General features: G+C 35.5%; 1 protein-coding gene across 1 annotated transcript; it reads right to left on the minus strand.

Moving 5' to 3' along the window:
• Positions 1–87: 87 nt before the first annotated feature.
• Positions 88–24,363, minus strand: LOC131870494 (laccase-4-like). The gene is made up of 7 exons (XM_059215887.1): positions 24,316–24,363; positions 2,243–2,374; positions 1,986–2,137; positions 1,635–1,879; positions 1,404–1,532; positions 327–1,298; positions 88–221 (listed from the first exon to the last, which is right to left on the minus strand). The coding sequence occupies exons 1-7, from the start codon at positions 24,361–24,363 to the stop codon at positions 88–90; spliced, it is 1,812 nt and encodes a 603-aa protein (XP_059071870.1).

The raw sequence follows: 24,363 nt of genomic DNA on the forward strand, positions 1-24,363 counted from the left end.
TTGCAAACTACTTTGGACCAGCACACGATTGGATGCAGTCAGATTTTAGGAAGCACAAATTGAATAGTCTAATTGAAGGATGAATGATCAACAGGGGGGAAGATCTTTGGGAGGAGGAAGAAGAGATTGAGATCTGCCACCATTTCCATTTAAAACAACCCACGCCATCTTCAATCCCCAGCTGGTATGCAGCTCGAGATGACAATGCATGAACCACACTCCTGCAAAAAACATACATACAATCGGATATATGTTTATACGAAAGAAGCACAAATCTTTGAACCAGATGAGCGATTGAAGCTAACATTACGTAATGATATTAATACCTGGATTATCAGCTAGGAATCTGAGAGCCACCCAACCTCCACTGGGAACTCCAACTGTGTTTCTCTCCGGAGGATCCACCAGATTAAAGTTAGATGGGTCAGTGCTTGCATTGTAGTTTCCCATACCCTGACCCACTATGAAGAAGTTGAAGCCGTGCAGATGCAGAGGATGGCTCTCGAAGGTCGCAATGCTGGTGTCCTGCAGAACTAGCTGTACGCTAGTGTTAAAGGGAAGCACTTCGACTCTGGTGTCGTTGAGGGTCTGTGTGTTGTTAGGCGGCGTGCCGGTGTAGTTGAAAGGAAATGGCGGATTGTCAGGGAAAGTGGTATTGTAAACTCCATTGGACTGATTAAAGTAGTATGCTTGAAGAAGAGCGGTGGTGGGAAGAATGAAGGATATGTTGTTAATGGAGGCTGCAAATTTGGTACCGTTGGGGCCTTGACATGTCTGTCCTTGGGGACACGGATTTAGCCCCAACCCGACTGTGAATAGGAACTGTTTATCCATCTTCTGAGGGACAGCTGCTGCAGGAAATTTCGGATTGCCCAAGCTTCTCATCTTTTGGCTAAAATTGGCGGCAAAGGAGGTATCGTTGGGGGCTGGAAGCGTCGGTTTCATCATAGGAAGAGAGGATGAGGATGAATTAACTGCTGTCGCATTGGAAGTTACATACTCTAAAATTCCAGCACTGGTTGAGTTATCAAAAGCTGCTGTTCCCGTAGCGAATGGGCCTGCTAACATGAGGAATGTGGCATTGGGTGGCTGAGACATAGCTGTCAAGAGGACGTTGGTAGTCTGACCGGGAGTGATGAGAATAACATTGGTTTGAAAAGGCTTGACATACACAGCATCCGCTTCTACCACAGTCAATGTGTGGTTGGCTATTGCGAAAAACAGGTCACTATTGAGTGCAGCATTAACTATACGCAGTAGGTAAGTTTTCCCAGGGTTCACTTTGAGCCTGAATGTATCTGCATTACACAACACAGGAAACCTTTGTTACATTTACATTTAAACAAATGAACAATAGCGACCAGTCTAGTTATGTTTCATCCATTTTAATACCCCGCCCTCACCGTTGGTAGAGCAGTTATACATAAGTCCAGGGAGCCCGTTGATGGTATATGCATCTGACACATTAGCTTGCGCACCACTTTGCATTGCTTGATTGATAACAGTCTCAGTGTCTGCATTCCACCACTCCCCTGCAATTTGCAACACATTATCAACAGCAGTATTTTCATTGTAAATTTAGGACTATGTACGTACAATGGCAACACATTATCAACGAGTACTGAAGGGCATACCGAAAACAATAGGCACTTCCTGGTGTGGGCGAGGGAATGGGTAAGAAGCATTCTTCTTGGGATAGATGATAATGGGCCCATGTATGCTTGCTCGCAACCATGAGATGTGGGCATGCCACCACAGTGTTCCTCTCTGCCTTTTGACAATAAACTTGTACACATAACTTTGCCCGGTTTGAATTGGACACTGAGTGACATAAGCAGGACCATCCGCCCATCCAGATCTAAGCTGCCGAATTCCATGCCTGAGCGATTCATAGGAATTCATTAGGTGCACCCACTAAAGGGACATCAGCATATAATATTATTTTTATTAAGTAAATAACTGAGTAGCGGGAGCAGAAGAGATACCAATGTATGCTAATATTGTTTTTAACATTATTTGTTACTTTGATAACCACGCGATCTCCTTCTCGAGCAACTACTGGAGGCCCCGGATATTGCCCGTTGACAGTCAAGAGAGCTTTCGTGGTGCAAAGACGAGTCACATTCGTCATTTGGATCTGTGGATATTTAGAACAAAGAATCAATCACGGCTATCTGTAAAAATTTAATACTTTCCTAAACAATAAAACATTCAACTCATTCCATAGAATTATATAACCCACAGTGAAATTGTAGCGCCGTGTGATCACAGCATGTTTCGCTGAAACAAATTGAATAGTGAACCACAATGCCAAAAGTGGCAGCACGAGGCGGCCATAAAATGTCTGCATTGCTAGAATCGTACAATACTTCCTCTTTCAGAGTCTGATCACAACTTAAACAGGCTAAAATGCCAAATTGTTTCTGAACTGAGATGTGAAAATCTGTTTCTTTGTGTTTGTATATATAGATACACGAATTAAATCAGCTGTTGTTGGGTAGGTTGGTAGGCAATACTGATATTTTAACACGAGTATAAATCGACATGAACAAGTATTGTTAGCAACTGTATTAATCTATTTCATTTTCTTGACTTTTAATGATTCACATGTACTCTTCGTCGTTTTTGTTTGTTATGGAGATAAGGTGGGGCTTTCTATCCGGAGTGGCAACCAAGTAAACGATTCGCCCGATGAATACACCATCTTTTCCATTGTCATTAAAATCCATGAAATGTAAACCTATTTTGGTATACCAACCACTGCTCATATTTTTGTTATTGGGAATTTTTGAGTTACTGGGTTCACATCCGTTCGTTCCAGACTGGTCTAAGCCTCCACTCCCGGTCTTCGAAGCAACATCGTTTACCCATGCGGGACTACGAAACTTTAACTCCTTTTAGCTTCTAGGATCACATGAAATGATTGCATGATTAGAATTTCAGTAAACATAAATCAAACGAGACCACTCCTAAAAACACTCTGATGTTTTCTCAATCTTCATTTATGATTGTCATATCTACATGATGCCAATCAACTTCAAGCATCCGATCTTGCTCATGGATGTGACGATATAGCTCCTATATATATTTTTAGCTCATTGTTAATCACACACCACACCCTAATTTCCCAATGGAAATTACTGAGCCCCGTTTTGGAGGTTGGTCTAATCCTCATTCATTTGAATTAGGTCCTATATTTGTGCATGTGTGGTCCCTTCATTGGAAAACCATAGTTATGTTAATAAGTGATTTGAGAGTGTTTGTTTTCGCATATAGATTTCCCTTGTGTTTCTCCCATGCCTGCGACATTCAGTCTAACCTCCTCACCCAAAGTTATGATTCCTAGGCTACCTTCTATGTTAGTAATTTGAATACACATGTAATTAGTGTTTATATGTCACAAATTAAATTTACTATAATGTTCAATGTTCATGTTTGTGGGTGTGCCATGAGGTCTTGTTTTGTGAGTAACAAGTCAGAATCAGGGCCAAGTGGCTAAATAAATTGGTTTGCAATCGATTTCATTCTCCTCATTTTTCACATATTAGTCGATCTAGTTGTGATCAATGTTAATCATAATATACATTCAAAGCCCTTATCCTAACCCATCTCATGTTCTAGTGAGATAGGGATTTAATAAATAAAAAATGATAATTGAAAAAGATTCTAGTGTATTATATGTTGTCACACAACCAGTGTTTCTTTTGTATCAATACATGTGGCTAGAGCAGATGATTAAAAATGCAATTATAATACTTCTATGAGTCTTGACATAAAATAATGGAGATATACAACTACAAAAATGTGCATTATTAAATCTTTACTATACTAATATAAAGTGCATCCATTCATTTACAATTTATATGTTCAATTCTCTATAACACTAAAAAAAATTACTATACCTTAGAATTGGTTTAGTGACCAATTATTTAAATGAACTACTAGTTCATATAGATATATCATTAGATCTATCATTTATTAGCGTTTAGCAACTCTTGGGAGACTTGGTACTAGGAAATTGTTAAATATTCAAGGAAAATTGTGATGTCCCACTCACAATTAACTATTATTTAACAGTCACATTCAAAAAATTGTGAAAAACGTTTTAGTAATTTCATTCATCACTCCTATAGGTCTAGCATGAAATGAAGTGAGGAAACCTAGAAAATATATTGCAAATAGAATCTAGATATTGTCTTAAGTTTATCATGATCTATGATAGTAACCACAAAAATAATTAGGGAAAAAAAACCCATTTCATTCATTTTTACTTCTTAAATATACGTCATTTTGGCTAAAATATATACCTTTGTGGCACTTGCAAAATTAAATTTGGTGATTGTAGGGGCTTATCAACCACTAATGGAATCACGAGCATTGCAAAAGGATAGGCGACATTTATTAGAGATATTTAGCATGCTATTATTCATTATATCTCTTTCTATAATTAAAATAATTATTTTAGCTACGCTTACTTGATATGTTAGATCTTTTTTCCTATTATGAACCATGTCATATTGTTGGCACAATAGTGAGCTTTTGAAATATGGACCACACTTTTGAATGGTTTGAAAACTCATACACCTTGTAATTCTTTTGCCTATGCATCTTTATTTGATTTTAAATGGTGATTCAAAGTGTTTCAAAGCCTACATGAAATCGATAATACCTATTCACATCATCTTCAGTTTAGAGCATTTCCCCTCACAGAATCATGTTGAGGATTTATAAGGTTCTTAAACCTTCATATTGTCCAAAACCAATACTTGCTTTTTTCTCTCTTTCATGTCAAATATTTTGTAAACATTTTAACTTGATGCATGAGACACTTCTTCATTGTTTGTGTTTGCATATTGAGAGTATTGAGGTAAACATCCCTTAAAGTAGGTGGATGGACGAAATCCTGACAAGTTGATAAGCATATAGGAAAGTTAAACTCCTAGAAGGAAGCATGGGGACCGAGGGAATCTTAAAAGTCCAACTTTAAAAGTTATTAAAAGGGCCTTTGAATATTTTAGAGGATTGAGGAAGGTATGAAGGGAAGGCCAAGTCTAAAGGTTGAAGAAATAGACTTAGAAAATGTTCAGAGGACAAGGGATTAGGATATCAATTTTAACAGGTAAATGGTATTTGGGATGGGAATGTCCAATGGTCCAACTTGAAAGACTCAATTTTTTTTAAAGGTGATGTATTAGGAGGTTAGGATTGACGAGAAAGATGTGACATAAACTGAAACTTTGAAACTATATGAATTTGGCAAACATAGAAAACACCGAGGAAATCAAGTAGAGAGCTCTCATACTTAAATTTTATGGAAATTTGATATTTTTTAATATATGAGGGGATTAAAAATAACTACAATAAGTTATAAATCATAAATTAATACCCACATAGATGTTTCTTAGATTGATTACAAGTAATGGGTCAAATAGGGTTAAACATACAAAAGGGAGGGGACTCAAGAAGTATTGTGGGATCACCCGTGAAGAGGGACAAGAACAAGAAGAGGAACAAGACACAAAAGGAAAGGAACGACAAAAATCTAAGTAAAATTAGAAGAAGAAGGTCAATGAGAAGGAGAAGGAAAAGTAGAAGAAAGGCAATAAGAAGAGGAAAAATTACATGAAATTAAAATATCTAATACAAATATAGTGTGGTATTAATAGTAGGTCAAATAAGAGTATATCACAGAAGATAACATAAAACATTTTGAAGAATAAGTATCTGATCATTATACCTATTTCATTATTACAATATATTACCCTTTTACATGAATATTGTGACAAAATATGTAGCTTGATAATTCTTCTTGCCAAAGAGCTTCCTTATTTTTGGCGCTAAATTTTTTTTTGATTTTATGGTACTTGAATATTCATGTCAAACACTATATTTTTTTGTTGGGCACTGGGGTCACCATTCGTATTTTCCTTGTTGACCTTGGTGGCCTCTACAATATCCCTTTTTAAAGTAATTAATGCATTTAATACACTGCATGAGTTCTATGAACACAAATTTCTAAGTTAGTTTAGTGCACTTGTTCCCTTGAGTTGAGTAGTCCTACAAAGTGGGGGAAAAATTTAGTGTCGTAAACTACACCTAGTGCATTAATGACACTTATGCAATAGGCTCGGTGTGTTTATAATAAAAAATAATAATCAAGATACTATCATTCCAGCATCATGGATTTTAAAGATGAAGCATTAGCAACCCCTAATCCAAATGTGGGATTGATTTGGTCAAATGGGAGAGTGGTGAGCATACATGTATGTAGTGCACAAACGTCCCGAAATGATTTTAGATTTAAATTGGATATATTCTACATCGAGCCTCTTTTGATGCATGTCCCTTCTTTTGGGCACATTCAAAATGGCTATTCCCACTCATTTTGAGCAGAAAAACTCTTCTTTCTCTTTCATTTTGCAACATTCACACTCTCGGATATCTATCTCTCACACTAGTAATAAAACTCTACCAAAATCTGCACTCATGAAAATAAAAAACAATTATTATCTTGCTTACAATCGTGCCATTATTTCAAGAGAGGGGTCTTTCCTATGTAATGTTTTCCTTTCTCTCTTATCTCTTGTATGTATTTTTTTTCAATATAACATCATGTCACTAGTCTCTAAATGTATTTATTATCTATTTGAATTAATCAAATTAACATTTTATCTCAAATAATAGTGGGTTTCCTCCATTAAGAAGAGTTTGTTTCTATTGCACAATCTAATCTTTTATTTTATCCAATCTATGTATCTAGTTGTCTATGGAGGTATAAACATAGAAACAGGGGTTTGAATAAGGCAAACCCCTATACAACCCCAACATGTTGCCCTATATGAGTGTGTGTTGGTGATGAATAGTTTCATAGTGCATGAGATTCTTTTTGGTGTGACTTTTGGTGCTTTTCTATTTTTTGTTTCTACATATGACACCGCAATGTGTAGATGTCCCTCTGGCACATTGGTATCCAAGGCTAAGGCTTCACCAGTTCATGGGTAAAGTATGCATTTATAGAGATTTCTTTTTCTATAATCAAAATATTTTGACTATTTGATATTCCTTTCTTATGTAGTATTTTATGTTTATAGACATAGTTTAGTTTGTTTCCTTTCTTCCATATCAATCTTCTTGGCTCACGAGAGTGAAAATAAGTGGTGTATCGAAGGTTGGTTTCCTACACAAGATATTTTCATCTCAACGGTAGTAAATACTCTCCTCTACACTCTCTTTTTTAAACATGATAAATATCTAAGAGCATTTGAAGAAGATTCCGAAGTACAATGGAGGCTTCATACATTCAATAAATTCCTTAATCTAGCAATTCCTTTTCATTTAAACCTCCTTCAAAATTTGAAGGATTAAATTGTAGCTTCAAATTAATCCAGGTGATGGCCTTGATGAATATCTCCTCTCTTTGATCAAGCCTGAGTTGATTCACATTATCTCCCCCTTCAACAGTATACTCTTTGACATTTTCATTGACGTCCTCTATATGGGCTCCTCTTCTCTGAGACATCTCCAATGTGTCCATTTTCCATATTAAACCTCTAACTATGTCTGTAATATCGAGCTCAAAGCCTCTTTGTCTTCTTCCTCTTCAACCCTTGTTTCTATATGTCATATTGGCTACCTATAGGTCTTCTTCTTGACACAAATGAACTTCCTCTAATCCTACTTGATGCATGCCAACTTACTAAACAGAATTTCAAATTGGGTATGGTTTATTATTAAGGAAAAAATGGTTTTGAAGGGATCTGAAAACCCTGAGTACAAAGAGCTGCAAATAGAAAACACATAGCCAAACAACAACACAAAAATTACCTAGAATACAGAACCCTAAAATAGTAGGCCAACAAAAGAAAATATAAAACCTAACACAAATTCTTCAGGGCTTTAGCAAACTCAACTTTCATTTGTTCCATATTTTGGGTAATGTTCATCAGATCTTGCAATTCTATGTTTGCTTTAGCTCCCTAGCGTTCTTGAGATGTCCATGGGTTTGAGATGATGGACCTACACTATCATCCTTATTCTAGTTACTCTTCTCGACTAGGTTGATATTAATTGAAATGTTGCCCCCAAACTTCAAAGCCTACATAGTCTACCACTGATTCACAAAAGTTTTATCCCCTTCTACATTGCTGTGAATGGTTTTAAGGCTCATGCTAATAGATTAGTGAGGTTATAATTAATTCTCTTCATCTTGGCTTCAATAGCCCAAGTCTACCTTCATAGTCTTCAAGTGAGCAACATATTTGGTCATGTTTTCTAAGATAGAGAGCATTTTGTCTTTTTCCTCATAAGAGATCACATTGTCAACAGGATCCCTAAACGAATATCGACCATCACCTTGCTCCAAAATAACCACTTTTATTTTAATGGATTGGATGTTGATATTAACTTGATTGATTTCTAAAAAAGGCTCTTAGGAAATCCTAAACTAGTCTACTATGGCATCCCTATTAATACCCAAAAAATAGCTAGATTCCCAGGGTCACTTCCAAGGAAAGGGGACTATTTTTAAAGATCCCTAGGAAAGGGAGGATTATTAATTCTCTCTTGATTAGCATAATTAAAAGATCAAGGGGAAGGGGAACTCCCAAGAAGCCTTCTCCTCCACCCATCACATTCTCCCTTTCGCCCAAAAAATTCTCCCCTTCCAAATTTTGGTTCTTGTCAACCTCCTCAGCATCTAACTCCTCATCAAGTCATCTAGGAGAATCATGCATGTAAAATTATTTAATTTAACAAATCTTTCTTTTTATACTGAATTTAATGAGATTCTCTTTTTCTTCTCCTCTGACACATTATTCTTGTTTTACTTTGAGGAAGTTTCATCCTTTGTTTGCTAGTCCTCATCCTCTGAATCATCATCACATTCCCCTATATTTCTCTACATACCCTCCTTTGACACCTATTCACCGAGTGCAAAGGGGGATAACCTTGATATTTTCACTTAGAGGAAAATGGGAGGGCATTGAATTGTTCCATAATTAGAAGGATCGAGCCCTCATGAAGATTAGGGTTTCTTTGCTTCTTATTATGTTCTTTAATATTGGCTTCCAAGGATGATAAGAGATAGAATGGAAACAAACGAAGAACTTATTTCTAAAGTGTTTAAGCCGAGAAAAATGACCACCATAGATTTTGGTAAACCACCCATCTAAGGTAAAATATTGTATAAGGACCTTAGCCACACCCACCCAAAGGGGTTTAAGGGTGTCTACTTGGTAAGAAATGTTTGAATTGTTGACAAGATTCAACCCCTCTCCATATTTTAGAAAGGTTTTCACCATGGACTCAGAAGATTTTGCCCTTGAAATTGTTTGTTCCTTCCATAGGCAGCCCAATAAGCTCCACAATCAACTCCTTTGTGAAATCTGAGCTTTTATTGTCATTTCAAAAAAATAAAGTGCATCCATTATCTACCAAAAATCTTTGTTACCTTTGGATCAAAGCCATGAGGATTCTCTAAAAAGGGTGTAACCCCACATTAAGTAAAAATCCACAAATTTTTCTCTTTTATGTGCATTTCGTCAGAGGAAATGCGCTCCTATTGATGTCTCTCCTCCTATTATGGATCCCACATATAAAATAAAAAAGAAATGCCTACCCCAACAACAGTCATAATCAAAGCCCTAAAAACCCCACCATGAATGTCATCAGAGGAAATGGACTCCTATTGATGTATGTCCCCCGCCATGATGGAGCCCACACATAAAATAACAAAGAAATGCCTACCCCACAATTGACCACCCAACAACATAGTCTCAATTGAAGCCCTTAAAAGCGCTATTTGAAATAAGGAAATCTAAAAACCAAGAAACTGGGTACTAATATCACCCACAATCCAACTGGAAATAGTTAGCTAGTGAGCACCAAGGGGGAAAAATACCTAACTATCATCATTAAAACATATCAAATAATGAAGAAAGGATAGGTTGAAAAATATAATCACCCACATAGACAAAAACAAGTTAACCAAGGTGGTTAATATTGTTAAATATCCAGGCAACTGAGAGGGGCTTGAATTAGTTGAAAAACATAAATCAATTTCATGTAACCCTTTTGCACATCTGGAGTAACCAATAGAATTAATTAAGATAGATATAGCATGAAAACATAAACATACAACAAATCACACAATGAACACTAGATATGATGTGGAAAACCCAGAAAGCGAAAAATCACAGAGAATGTTAGTTCTCAATATAAAATATTGGTTTAGGTGACACCAGTTAAGGTAATTTTTACAAAGGGTTTCTCATTGTTAGAATACTCACTTCAAGAGGGCTCATTGCCCAGAAAAAAGGTCGACTACTGAAGAAACAAAAAATGAAAAGAAAGAATCCACCATTGAATCTCAATCTGAAACACCAGACTACTTCTGGTAGCTCAGTACCAATGCACTCTCACATATTGCCAAAAATCAGATCTTTCCTTTCCAATATCGCATTCAATAGAAATGCGACACTTTTTCTATATAAATTCATTTAGATCTTTCTTTTATATAAATACATATATACATGTATATATGTATATATATATACATGTATATATGTATATACATGTATATATATACATGTATATACATGTATATATATACATGTATATACATGTATATATATACATGTATATATATCTACATATATACATGTATACATATATACATGTATATATATATATGTATATATGTATATATATATATATATGTATCTATACATGTATATATACATGTATACATGTATACATATATCTATACATGTATATATACATTTACACATGTATATATGTATACATGTATACATGTATATATACATGTATAGATACATATATATATATGTATGTATATATATGTATATCTATGTATATATATATACATATATATGTATATATATACATATATATGTATATATATACATATATATGTATATATATACATATATATGTATATATATACATATATATACATATATATATTGTCTCAGGGAAACATAATCTTCTAAATCGGCCAAGAGAGAGTTCTAAAATAGGTCAACACTAAACCTTATTGTGGTGGGAAGGAATCAGAAGTAAACCATACCACAATGGAGAACAATTGTCAGATCAAAATGTTACATCCATTATAAATTTTGGACCCGAAACATGACTTACACTACACCAAAGCTGCTACACAACCTCAAATTCTAGACTTAATCCAGACCCAAAAATCATTGCCCAATACAATGAAAATAAGAATGGAATCAAGATACACATGAATACAATTAATCAACACCATATCTAATAGACAAAAATATCTAGATTGACAGATCAACTCAATTAACCCATGTTGAAACATAACTTCCAGAGTACCAAAGGTTTCAGGAGTTCATCTTTTGGATCACCAACACCAAGGACATCAAAAATGTTGATTTCACATCCATCTGATAAACCTTGAAATCCTTATAAGCTACAAAAGCCAAAAGCATCCTAATTTCCTCCATCCGAGCAACCAGGCCATATGTCTCGTCAAAATTAATCTCTTCAATCAAAGTGTAACCTTTACAAACCAATATTTCTTTATTTCTCATAACATTTCCAGCTTCATTGAGCTTGTTCTAGAATACCCACTTTGTTCCAATCACATTCTTATATGTCATTTTATTAACTAGTTCCCATGTTGAATTATTCTCAATTGTGTCCAACTCTTCTATCATTACCTTCATCCAATTCTGATAATTGCAAGCTTCTTCTGTTGTTTTCAATTCAATCTCTAAAAGTTAACATAACAAAACTTGTTCTTGAGCTGCTTTGCTTCTTGTGATAATTCCTTTGTTTGTATCTCTGAAAAAACGGTCCACTAAATGATTCTTCTAAACATATCTCAATGTCTTAGATGTAGAAGTTGAAGCTTCCTAATCTTTCTTTTCTTCTTCTCCTTCTTCGATCTTCTCTCCACTTTTTCTGTCGGTCGATTCATCAGACTCATAACCTACCAATTTGTCAGACTCTTTAGAAATGTATTCATCAACCTTCGCATTTTCACTTTCAACAATCTTGTTTAGCCTTATATTACAACGCTGATATGCTTTCCTCTTTGTTGAATATCCTAGGAATATGCCTTCATCTTCTCTATTGTCAAATTTTCCAAGATTATCTTCATCTCTCCGGATGTAGCAATTTCTTCCAAATACCTTAAAATATTTCACTGTCGACTTTCTACCATGTCATAGCTCATAAGATGTATTTCCATGTATTTTCTTATATAAAATTACGTTAGGATTGTAGACTATAGTATGAAATGCTTCTCTCCAGTAGACTTCTCTGTTGATCACTATTTTGGTTGCATCTTGAATTATTTGGTTCATCCTTTCCACTACACCATTCTGTTGCAGTGTTCTAGGGGAAGATGACTATTTTCTAATACCATGTCTCTCACAAAAGTTGTTGAACTCTTCCGAATTAAATTCTCCTCCTCTATTAGACCTCAAACACTTAATTTTTCTATCAACTTCATTTTCAACTTGAGCCTTAAATATCTTGAATTTCTCTAATGCTTCTAGCTTCTCTCTCAAAAATGCAAACCATGAAATTCTAGAATAATCATCAATCAACAATATGAAATGCTTCTCACCTTGTATACTTCTTGTTTTGGTCGGACCGCATAGTTTTGTGTGCACTAAATTCAACAACCTAGTGGACAAGTGCTCTAAATTATTTTGTATTTTCCTTTCATCTACTTCAAAGTTTACATTCTCTACAAATTTTGTTGGTTTGGTCGAACTCGGTAAATCTCTCACTACACTTGATGAGCTAATCTTCACCAAGTTGTCAAAATTGATATGACATGTCCTTTGGTGCCAGAGTCAGATATCATTGATCTAAGATAACAAACAATTGTTTGCATCTCCTTCCAAGAAATACATGTTCCACCAATCTTTTTCCCTGCTACAATAACAATTTCAGATTCTTTCTAGATCTCACAACCATCATCTTGAAAAACAACGTTGTAACCATTTTCACACATTTGTCCAACACTCAAAATATTAAGATGAAAACCATTAACATAGTAAACATTATCAGTATTGTTCTTTCCATCAAAAGAAATAGAACCAATCCCACAATTTGTGTTGTTTGATCATCTCTGAACCTAACAAAACTACCATCGTACTTTTCAAGTTTCACAAACTTACTTTAGTCATGAGTCATATGATTTCAGCATCCACTATAAATCAATCATTCATTTCTATCTCTTCTAACATGTACAACAGTAGCAACCACCTTAGGAATATCAATCTTTGTTACATCTCTTTTTACCAAAACAAGCAATCACCATCTTCATAATTTAAATCATCATCTAAAATACCAACATCATCTTTGACATAATAGGCTCTCTTATTAAATTTTCCTTTACCTTCTCTAGACCTTTGTCTTGAACCTTTTCCCGAACATCTAGTAGCAATGTGACCAATCTTTTCACATCTAAAGCATTTAAAAGGTAACATACCTTTGTATTTGTCGGTGTCTCTCTTCAGTTTTCTCACAAAGCTTGCTTTCGTCTCATCTAAAATTTCATCTTCTGGATCTTCGTTAGATGCTTTGAAGGTAGACTCGATCTTAGCTTTGTGTTTTCCAAGCTTACCTCTCTCAAATCCTAATAGAGTACCATAAGGCTTCACTCTTGTAAATTTCTTCCGATCATAGGTTTCTTCATTAGTCAAGATCTTATCATTGTAGCTTTCTGGTAGGGACATTAGAATCTTCTCAATTATGTATTCATCCAACAAGCTGACACCAAGTTCTCTGATTTCATTTACCGCACTATCAACCTTATAAAAATCGGTTGTTATATCTTCTCCTTCTTCCATTTTCAAGTTCTCATATCTGTGATTAGTTTTTATCTTCTTTGATAATTTAACTCTGTCACTTCCTTCATAGATATCTCTCAACTTTTTCCAAACCTCATGAGTAGTATTCAATGAAATAATCATTGTCAATTCAATCTTTGATAAAGCACTAAACATAGCATACCGTGCCTTTTCATTCACTTCATAAGCTTGAACCTTATCTAGAGTACTAAGACCATTTTCCGATTGAATATACTAAGTTTCCACTGCTTTCCAAGTGTTGTATCCCAAAGAGATCAGGTAGCCTCTAATCTTTAATTTCCAAAAACTATATTCGGATCCTTCAAAAATAGGAATAGTCAATTTATGTGCCATTGGATCAAGATCTACCTCAAGCAGATAAGCTCTTCTCCAAGTAACCAAATCTCTGATACCAATAGTTGAATATCCGAGCAACTGATAGGGGGAATGAATTAGATGAAAAAATTAAATCAATTTCTTCTAACCCTTTTGCATATCTATAGTGACCAATAAAATTATTTAAGAAAAATATAGCATGAACATATAAACATACAATAGATCACACAATGAACACCAGATATAACGTGGAAAACCCAAGAAGGGAAAAACCATAGAGAATGTTAGTTCTCAATATAAAACACGGGTTAAGGTGACACGGGTTAAGGTGATTTTTACAAAGGGTGGCTCACTGCTAGGATCCTCACTATGAGAGAGAACACTACCCAGAAAAAGGCTCACTATCGAAGAAATAAAGGAATAATTTAGAAAAGAAAGAATCCACCACTGAATCTCAATCTGCAAGACTGGACTGCTTCTGATACCTCAATACCAATGCACTCTCACCCATTTCCAACTATCAGATCTTTCCTTTTCAATCTCGCATATCTTCAATAATAATACCATATTTTTTTATATAAATTCATTCAAATCTTCCTCATATATATATATATATATATATATATATTATCTCCAAGAAACATAATCTTCTTAGTTTGCCAAGAGTGAGATCTAAAATAGGTCAACACTAAACATTCTTATGGTGGGAAGGAATGAGAATTAGATGATACCACAATGAACAATAATGATCATATCAACATGTTACATCCATTACAAATTCCAGAACCAAATCATGGCTCATACGCTACACCAAACCTCGAATTCTGGACTTAATCTATCTCCAAAAATCATTGCCCAGTAAAAAAAAAAAATGGAATCAAGATACACATGAATACAATGAATCAACACCATATCCAATAGATAAAACTATCCAGATTGCCATCAACTCAATTAACCCATGCTAAAACACAACTTTTATAGCACCAAACGTTCCAAGAACACATCAACTGGATCACCAACACCAAGGACATCAATGACAACCATTATGTTGACTTTGAAATGACAACCAGTGATAATCATCATCATCACATTTGCAACGAATATCAAGTTTCATATTGTCCTCAATGTTAGGGGGAAGAGGGTCAATCCCATTCCAATAAAATCCTTGTCTTTGGAATGCACCAATATTTTCAAAAGCATCCGCAAGAGAATTACCTTCCCTAAAAATATCATAAATATACAAACTATCAAAATCCTTGATAATGTTTAACACAACCTTCACCAAATATTTAATGGAACAACTTGAAGTATGTAATAAGTTTAAACAATTAATTATGTTGAGTGAATCATCCTCAATCTAAACCTTCCAAGAACCAAGATCAAGAGCTAACTTGAAGGAATTAAAAATAGATGAGGCTTCAGCCAGGTGGTTGGACTTGATTCCCAAAGGGAGTGCCATTTGCAAAAGGAGCCTGCCATAATCATCACTCAGCACACCCCACAACTAGTTGGCCCAGGATTCCCCTTAGCTGCCCCGTCAAAATTAACCTTCACCGAATCAAAAAATGGAGTAGACCATTTAACATTAGTTCTAGAGGTTTTAACATTTCCCAAAGTTCTAGAAATATCAAAATTTGAACCCCAATTAATAGGAGACTACTGATCTGAAGCATTAATATATATAGGAGGCAAGCCAAGATTAACATCCTTAAGTACAATCTAGAAATTATCCTTTACAACTGTACGAATCCTCTAAAACACCACCTTAAAAGGGAGAAGTACATCCCTAAAGACACAGTTGTTTCTCTTGTTTTCAGATCTACATAGACACATGAGGCATAATCAAAGACCAAAGTAAATTCAAAGATAGATTAAGAGAAGGAGGGGACCAGTGAGACCACATCTCCCCGACAGAGGAAAGGAAGACCCAATTAAAATTCTAGGTGGCCAAGATAAGAGACCAAAATTATCTGGTAAAACAACACTCCATAAAATGATAATTGACACTCTCTATTTATGCAAATAACAAAGAAGGCATTTATTAACAGGAAAAATACCATGCTTACAAAGGTTATCCAAAGTAAGAATCTTAGTTTGAATCAAGAACCAGAAAAAGATGTTAATCTTAAGAATCAACTTACAATTCCAGATTGAAAATCTCATAGAGAAAAGGTCAACTTAGGATGATAGGGAAGGGAAAAGGCTAAGGTGGAAAAAAAAAATCCAAAGGGTGGAGGCCCCCAAATAATATGATCTAGAAAAGAAGCCATGAAAGGAATATGCTAGAAGCTCAAAAAATTGGAGCTCACCTAGACCTCGATCAATCACTAAGGTTCCTTCGACTATCATTAGTAAAGTAATGCACCATCTTATCACCAAATTGGGCCAAGAAAGCCTCCCTAATTGGTCTAAAGGAAGGGACCTCAAAAATAGGGGAATCTCCAATCCACCAATCATATAAAAATTCAATGCTCCATCCATTCCCTAGAATCCATCTAATACCCTCAGAGAGAATACATATGGCCTTGATCAAATTATTCCAAAGCACCATCTTAGTAGGGTGAGAAAGAGCCTCCAAGAGTTGCCCCAAACCAAGCATGGCCTGGGCATATTTACAGCTATAATCTTACACCAATCCAAATCTCCAAAGAAAAGTCTTTGTAATTACTTAGCTGACAAAGCAACATTGAAATCCTCAAGCTTTTTGATACTCAAACCACTAGATTTATAAGGCAAGCAAACTTGGTCCAAGAAGCCAAATGAATACATTTACTATCTTCTGTGACAAACAAGAGAAAGCATTTCTAAATATTTTCAATTCTTTCATAAAAAATTGAGGGAGTTTTAAAAAGGTTCATAGCATACACCAAAATATTCTAAATCAAATCCTTGATCATTTGAACTTTACTCGCTTGACTAAGATGCATAACTTTCCATCTAACAAGTTCTGAATTGAATCTATCAATCAACCCATTCCAAAATAAATTATGAATCACATTACTATGAAGCGGGAGACCAAGATAAGTTGTAGGAAGATCCTCAATTTTACAACCCAAAATATCAACAATTCTTCTCTGTCTAAGAATAGGAGTGTTAAATAAGAATAAAGAGCTCTTCTCAAAACTAACTTTTTGACTCGAGTTAGATTCATACCTAACAATATAGGCTTCAAAGATCTTACTTCTCTAATTCAAGAGTATCTCAAAATCAAAGTATTATCAACAAATTATTAATGTGGAGGGCATATGAAATAAACTTTGAAATAAGCGAAGGTGGGAGAAGTGATTGTGGGGGCGGTAGGGCATCTGTAGGGGAGGATGAGGACACTAACTCTTATGACGATGAAGGCAGCAAGGAGTGGTTGGTCGCAGGGCTTGCTATGCCAAATGGGTCGTTGTTTTGGGTGGTTCATTTTGTTTTTGGCTAGGCAGGTGTTATGATGGGCATGGACTGGTTTCTCCTTAACATAGCGGGTCTCCGTGTTTTTTCACCTTCTTTGTGCCCTATGGCGGTAGTTGCAATTCTTTCCTATGGATCTGGAGTGGTGGTGGCCTTTGGGTGGTGTTGGGAGGATGTTGTGGGAGTTGTAGATTCTCTCATGTCTTTTTTTTTGCTCCCAGGTTTGCTACTCTATCGTGCGTGATGGCAAGTGTGGGCTTGGTCTGTGATGAACCAGGATGGGAAGTTGTTATTATTTTTTTGAACAGCGCTAGTAGTTGTTTCTATTCTCCCTCCCTGTTCTTTTTCTCCCTTTCTTTCCTTGGATCTCATTGAGAACCCTCACCGGTAGTTGGGTGTTCGATCCAGGAAATTGCTAGAGCTTGGCTTTGTGCAGTCATTTTGGTGGGAGTTTTTTTTCTTTTGGGTGTGACCAGACCCTTGTTTATTTCCTTGTCTCATCCTGGTTGTGAGTCTCTTCTACTCTTCCCTCTTTTCTTGGTTCTCCGTTGGCTTTGGGTTGCCCTACTATTGAGGTGGAGGGGTTGCTTGTGTGTTGGGTTGTGCAAGGATTGCTTAAGCAGTGGGTCTTCTCTCCTCAGTGTCCTATTGAGGTGCCTCTTTCTCCTTTTGAGGTGGAGACAAGGTATCAGGGAGTGGTTCAGCTTCTGCGAACTGCGAATGGACTTTGTGTATGGTTGGCTTGATTTCCACTCTTGCCTATAGAGGTGGCTCTTTCTCCTATTGAGGTGGAGAGAAGGGGTGAGGGAGCTTTTTGAATCCTATTGATGCTCGTGTTGCTAGTTGTGGGTGCCTGTCAATCCTTCCATGGTGACCGTCACAGTTGGGTTTGGGTTTCCTTTATTAACCCAGCTTCATAAGTTGCTTTGTGGGTTGAGGGAGCCTATAAAAACCCTCTTGTTCTTTCCTTTAAAATGTTTAGGGTGGCTTTTAAAAACCCCATTTCCCAGATTGTTGTTTTCAGGTTGTTTTATTGTGATCTGGTTCCTGTCTGGTTGTTGGATCCGTGTAAAACCCATTTTTAAGGTTGAGGGAGCCTGGAAAAAACGTATTGTTTTTCTTTCATTCAGGGGTTGGCTGGATGCTAGTAGTACGCTATCAAGTTGTGGGATCCTCTTAAAACCCATTCTCAAGCTTGTGGGAGCTACCGATTCTCTCATGTCTATTTTTTTGCTCCAAGGTTTACTGCTCTATCATGTGTGATGGTAAGGGTGGGCTTGGTCTGTGATGAGCCAAGATGGGAGGTTGTTATTATTGTTTTTGACAGCGCTGGTGGTTGTTTCTATTCTCCCTCCCTATTCTTTCTCTCACTTTCTTTCCTTGGATCACATTGAGAACCCTCACCCGTAGTTGGGTGTTCGATCCAAGGACTTGCGAGAGCTTGGCTTTGTGCAATCATTTTGGTGGGAGTTTTTTTTTCTTTTCGGTGTGAGTAGACCCTTGTTTATTTCCTTGTCTCATCCTTGTTGTGAGTCTCTTCTGCTCTCCCCTATTTTCCCGGTTCTCTGTTGTCTTTGGGTTGCCCTCCTACTGAGGTGGAGGGGCTTCTTGTATGTTGGGTGCTACAAGGATTGCTTAGGCAGTGGGTCTGCTCTCCTCGGTGTCTGATTGAGGTAGCTCTCTCTCCTTTTGAGGTGGAGACAAGGTATGAGGGAGTGCTTCAACTTCTGCGGGCTGCAAATGGACTTTGTGGATGGTTGGCTTTCTTTCCACTCTTGCCTATAGAGGTGGCTCTTTCTCCTATTGAGGTGGAGAGAAGGGGTGAGGGAGCTTTTTGAATCCTAATGATGCTCGTGTTGCTGGTTGTGGGTGTCTGCCAATCCTTCCATGGTGACCGTCATAGTTGGGTTTGGGTTTCCTTTCTTAACCCATCTTCACAAGTTGCTTTACGGGTTGAGGGAGCCTGTAAAAACCCTCTTGGTCTTTCCTTTAAAAGCTTTAGAGTGCCTTTTAAAAACCCTATTTCCCATATTTTTTTTCTGGTTGTTTTACTATGATCTGGGTCTTGTCTGGTTGTGGGATCTGTGTAAAACCCATTTTTAAGGTTGAGGGAGCCTAGGAAAAACCTATTGTTTTTCATTCGTTCAAGGGCTGGATGGATGCTAGTAGTACCGTGTCTGGTTCTTGGAGCCTCTTAAAACCCATCCTCAAGGTTGAGGGAGCCTAGAAAAACCCTTGGTATTTTTCTTTTTTAATGGATAGGCTGGATGCTGGTAGTTTTCAATGGCCCAATTTGGCCAGTTTGTGTTTTCGATTAGGCTTAGGTTTTGCTGTTAGTGATCTGGAGACTCTGCTATAGGCTAAGGGAGCCTGGTAAAACCCAAATGTGTGGGTTGGGGTGCTAGTTAAACCCTCATTTTCGATTTCTCAGATCTATAAGGTGGTTTAGATCTGTTGATTTGGCCGGCCTTGTTTGCATTGTCGCTCTTTTGTGTTTGGCTCATGATTGTTTCATTTTGGGTGCCCTGTGTCTTGTAGCCTCTTGTGCCACAAGAGAAGTAATGTACAAACCTTCTCAGATGTTTTTTGGCTTTTCTGTTGTTGAGCTTTGTTGTATCTGTCTACAGCATCCCTTTGTTGGTGTGAACAAACCAGATTAGAAGAGGAGGGGGATAAACCTCTAAGCAAACCAACAACTACAACTTTAAAAATGAAACAGCTCAAGGCTTCAACCATAATAATAAAGAGAAAAGAGGAAATTAGATCCCCCTATTCGATACCCTTATAACTATTGAATAAACTAGAGGGGGAGTAATTAATCACCACCTAAAAGGTAGGAAGCGAAACAAATTGCCAAGAAATCTCCAAAAAAATATCTCTAAAACCAAAATCTTTAAGAACTTTAATAAGAAAACCCCAACTCACACGGTCATAAGCCTTCATAAGATCAAGCTTGAGGAGAATCCCTACTCTCGTTTTGCATCTCAATGAGTGACTGTTCTCGTAAAAAATTGCAATAGAATCAATAATTTTCCTCCTATGAAAAAAAACCATTTTTCTTAGGAGAAATAATCATTGAGAGGACCAGCTACAATCTTAAAGCCATAATTTTGAAAAATATTTTATAAATAGAGTTGTAGAGACTAGTCTATCTGAAAGTATCAAAATAATTAGCCCCCATGAAACTAGGGACAAGAACAATTAAATCGGCATTGAGTTCCTTGAGAATCCTTCTACAACCAAAAAATTCCTTAGCTGGATCATAAATATCTTTTTCCACAATCTCCCAGAAACATTGGAAGTAGAAAAAAGGAAAAGCATCTGGACCCAAGCCTTGTTATATTCAAAAGAGAACACCATATTTTTAATTTTATCATCAAAGGGGATGGAATTGAGAATTCTATTAGTATCATCTTTAATAACATTAGGTATAACATCCAAAAAAATTCTCCACATCACCACTCAGAGGCAATCCTTCCTCAAAGAGGCGATTGGAGAAAAAACTAGCAACTGCCACATTAATGTGCTTTTCCAAATCCAATAGCGCACAGTTCTCATTGGTGGACGAGATCCAATTAGAAGCCTTATTTTTAAGAGTGGAAAGATGAAAAAATATACTATTCTTATCCTCGCATCGCAACTATAGAGATCTCTCTATATTTGTTAGCATAATTCTTCCTCCTTTGAAATGAGGTTATGGAGACAAGCCAGCAAGGAATTTTTCTAGTCTAGGATACTGCAACTTTAACCATCTTTTTTGAATGGAATCTTACACAACCTTGAGATCCCTTTAAATGATTTTCTTCTCAGAAAAGATATGAACAAAACAAGTATCATTCAAAATAATAACCTTAGCTTTGACCAATCTCATTTTTTTAGAAACTCAAAACATAGTCGTATTGTTAGTCCTGACATTCCATCATTTTCTAATTCTATAGAACAGGTTAGGTTGCTTGAGCCACATTTTCTCAAAGTGAAAGGAAAAAAGAATTTCCTTCCAAGACAATCAAGCAAGAGAGATGGGGAAGTGATCAAATCCAATACGAAAGATCAACTAAAGGGACCACGAGTACAAAACAAAACAGTAATGGGTAATTAGGGCTCTATCCAATATCACTATAGTGTCAAAAAAAAAAATTAATTAATAATCAACACAAAATTTTAAATGAAAATTACAAACATTATTGACTAGGAGAAAAATAGTTACAGATGTAGAAATGAATCTCTATTTTTTTCCTTTTTTCACTTTGTCTTTTTTAACAAGTCGTGTCTCTTACATGCTTTGTTCTAAATCACTACTACATCTATCTTCTCAATCCATTTACCACACAACCCTAGCAGGCTCATCTATTTCTGGTTTTCCTTGTCCATGCTTCATATCCTTTTCCATGATCTCTACCCTGTCTGTATTCATGCACTGGGCATCAATTTCTTATCATCTGTTCTTTATTTCCTCCACACGCTTTTCTGGCTATCCCTTTGTTTTTGAATCTCATAGGTTTGATGTCTTCTACTCTACACACTCTCCTTCCCTTTGTAATTAAAAATATGTTGATCTTCCCACACAATGTTATTATTTTTCCTTACTCATAAATCCCTTTTCACCTTTCAGTTTTTCTCAATCATTTTGGCGCACCCTCTCTTCTTTTTCGGATTTCTATTTTGTTTTATTTTACATAATAATTATTTCCCATCTTTTCAAATCCACATGTGGCCCCACGCCTTCATTCTTATTCTAGTTTTTTTTTGTTTAACATCCAAACTCTTCATTTACCCCAGACACCTCTTCGCCACGCCTCCATCCCACACTGATTGATATGCCTGCAATATGTTTCAATTATTTTATTTAAACTACCTATCACTTTAAACTTACTTGGACAATATTTCTTATTGTTTGTTCATTTCACCTCATATTTGACTCTCCTTAGCTTTGTTAGTGTTGTTAATTTTCTTCAAAGAATTTAATTACTCAAATAAAACACTTACAAACTTATAAGCTAAAATTTATCAAAATAAAGATAAGAAATGAAAATCCTCATTTTAATATTTCAAAATTGAGGTTTGGTGCAAGCTATTTGTGCCCCCTCCCAGATGCCCCTGCATCAATTTGTGTTTGATATAATTGTTAAAACATTTATATGTAACATATGCTTTATTTATTATGTAGTGAAAGCATATTTCAATTTCAATGGTCCTTGGATTATAATTCATATTATGTATGAATTGATTTAAATTATATGTATGTAGAATTTCAATACAAGCAAGTAGTTATTTGTGTGTGTGTGTGCATTTATTCCAATAATATGTTTTCTTAACTAGAAGAGATTCTATAGAGCCAAACCCCATCTCAAAACTCCACACCACAAAGCCCCAAACCCCCTCCACTTTATGAAGCTTTAATTAAGAGAAACAAAATATGAAAACATAGCCACATTATTGGTAGTATAGATTATTTCGCAATGAACTGAATAATTCCCATACATTAAATATTCAATACTGAAGATGTAAGTCATCATCGATTCCATGAAATAAGTCAATATCAATTGACGCGGCTGTAATAGTGGTATGTGCACTGACAATAAAAATGTCTATAAAGTTTTATGTGATAAATGAAAACCATATGAATATCAATTGATATCAATAGGTATACACCTTAACAATGATATACATCAATTATATGTTGTAGCTAGCTATATTTGTGTTATATTGTTGTTAAATCATTTATATGTCACACGTGCATTATGTATCATATACTGAAAACATATTAAAGTTTCAATGGTACTTATAAGATTACAATTCAAATTATATAGGAATTGAGTTAAATTATAAAAACAAATTAAATCATATGCATGTAGCATATCAATACAAGCAAGTGCAATTATGTGCATGTGTGGGGGGGAGAAACTAAATTCCAAGAATGTAGTTTTTATCTAGAAGAGATTCGACATAATGAATGCCCATCTCGGAGCTCTACACCACAAAGCCCCCACCCCCTCCGTTTGATAGAAGCTCTAATTAAGGGAATGAATAAATGTTCAAATATAGAGAGATTATTGAGAAAATATATTTTTTCACAATGAATTGAATAATTTCCATATATTTCATATTTAGTATTGAAGATATGAGTCATCATTAATCACATCAAATATGTTGATGCAAATCTAGATAGATTCTATGCATAGAAGGAGGAGAAGTGGTATTATAATTGAGATTAAATAAAACAAAGACAGATCTTTCATTTACATATCTATAAGTATGCCTTAATCCAATTATTTAATTAAATTTAACTTTTTATAATGCACTTAAAAACTAATTCAGAAAAGTGCTAGTCCTAGTACAAAATGAGGTAGTATCAGATAACAATCTGACAGAAATCATGAGAAAAAGGTTACAAACGATAGATATCAATGTGTTTTTAAAAGTTTCTTATAAATCTTACTATATTTCAAAATAGACTAAATTGTCAATAACAAAATTGTAATTTTTCTAATGATTCATTATACATTTTTTCTTATTTATTAATTGACTATTTAGATGTTGAAAAATGAAGATAATATTTAAGATTAAACTATCTGTCACAGAACAACATTATTTTCAATTAAGTATTCGAATGAAGAAATATACTGCTGAAAATCTCAACCATATAAAACAACAATAAATAAGTATATTATAAGGAAATGTGAATCTTACTGTTAGAAATTCTCTGCAAAACTTGTAATTTTAATTCTACCTTCGCACTTTCACTTTTGAAAGGTCCATGTGGAGATGTCTCTGTCAT

Source organism: Cryptomeria japonica, unplaced genomic scaffold (assembly GCF_030272615.1).
Source record: "Cryptomeria japonica unplaced genomic scaffold, Sugi_1.0 HiC_scaffold_332, whole genome shotgun sequence".
Lineage (NCBI taxonomy): Eukaryota > Viridiplantae > Streptophyta > Pinopsida > Cupressales > Cupressaceae > Cryptomeria > Cryptomeria japonica.

What these genes read in the sequence shown, in the direction of transcription:
- LOC131870494 (XM_059215887.1), bottom strand. Translation starts at nt 24,363, where the DNA reads ATGACAGAGACATCTCCACATGGACCTTTCAAAAGTGAAAGTGCGAAG. An exon ending in TCAAAAGTGAAAGTGCGAAG is followed by an intron (nt 2,375 to 24,315) that starts GTAGAATTAAAA and finishes AGACTCTGAAAG; the next exon opens with AGGAAGTATTGTACGATTCT. An exon ending in GTATAACTGCTCTACCAACG is followed by an intron (nt 1,299 to 1,403) that starts GTGAGGGCGGGG and finishes TGTGTAATGCAG; the next exon opens with ATACATTCAGGCTCAAAGTG.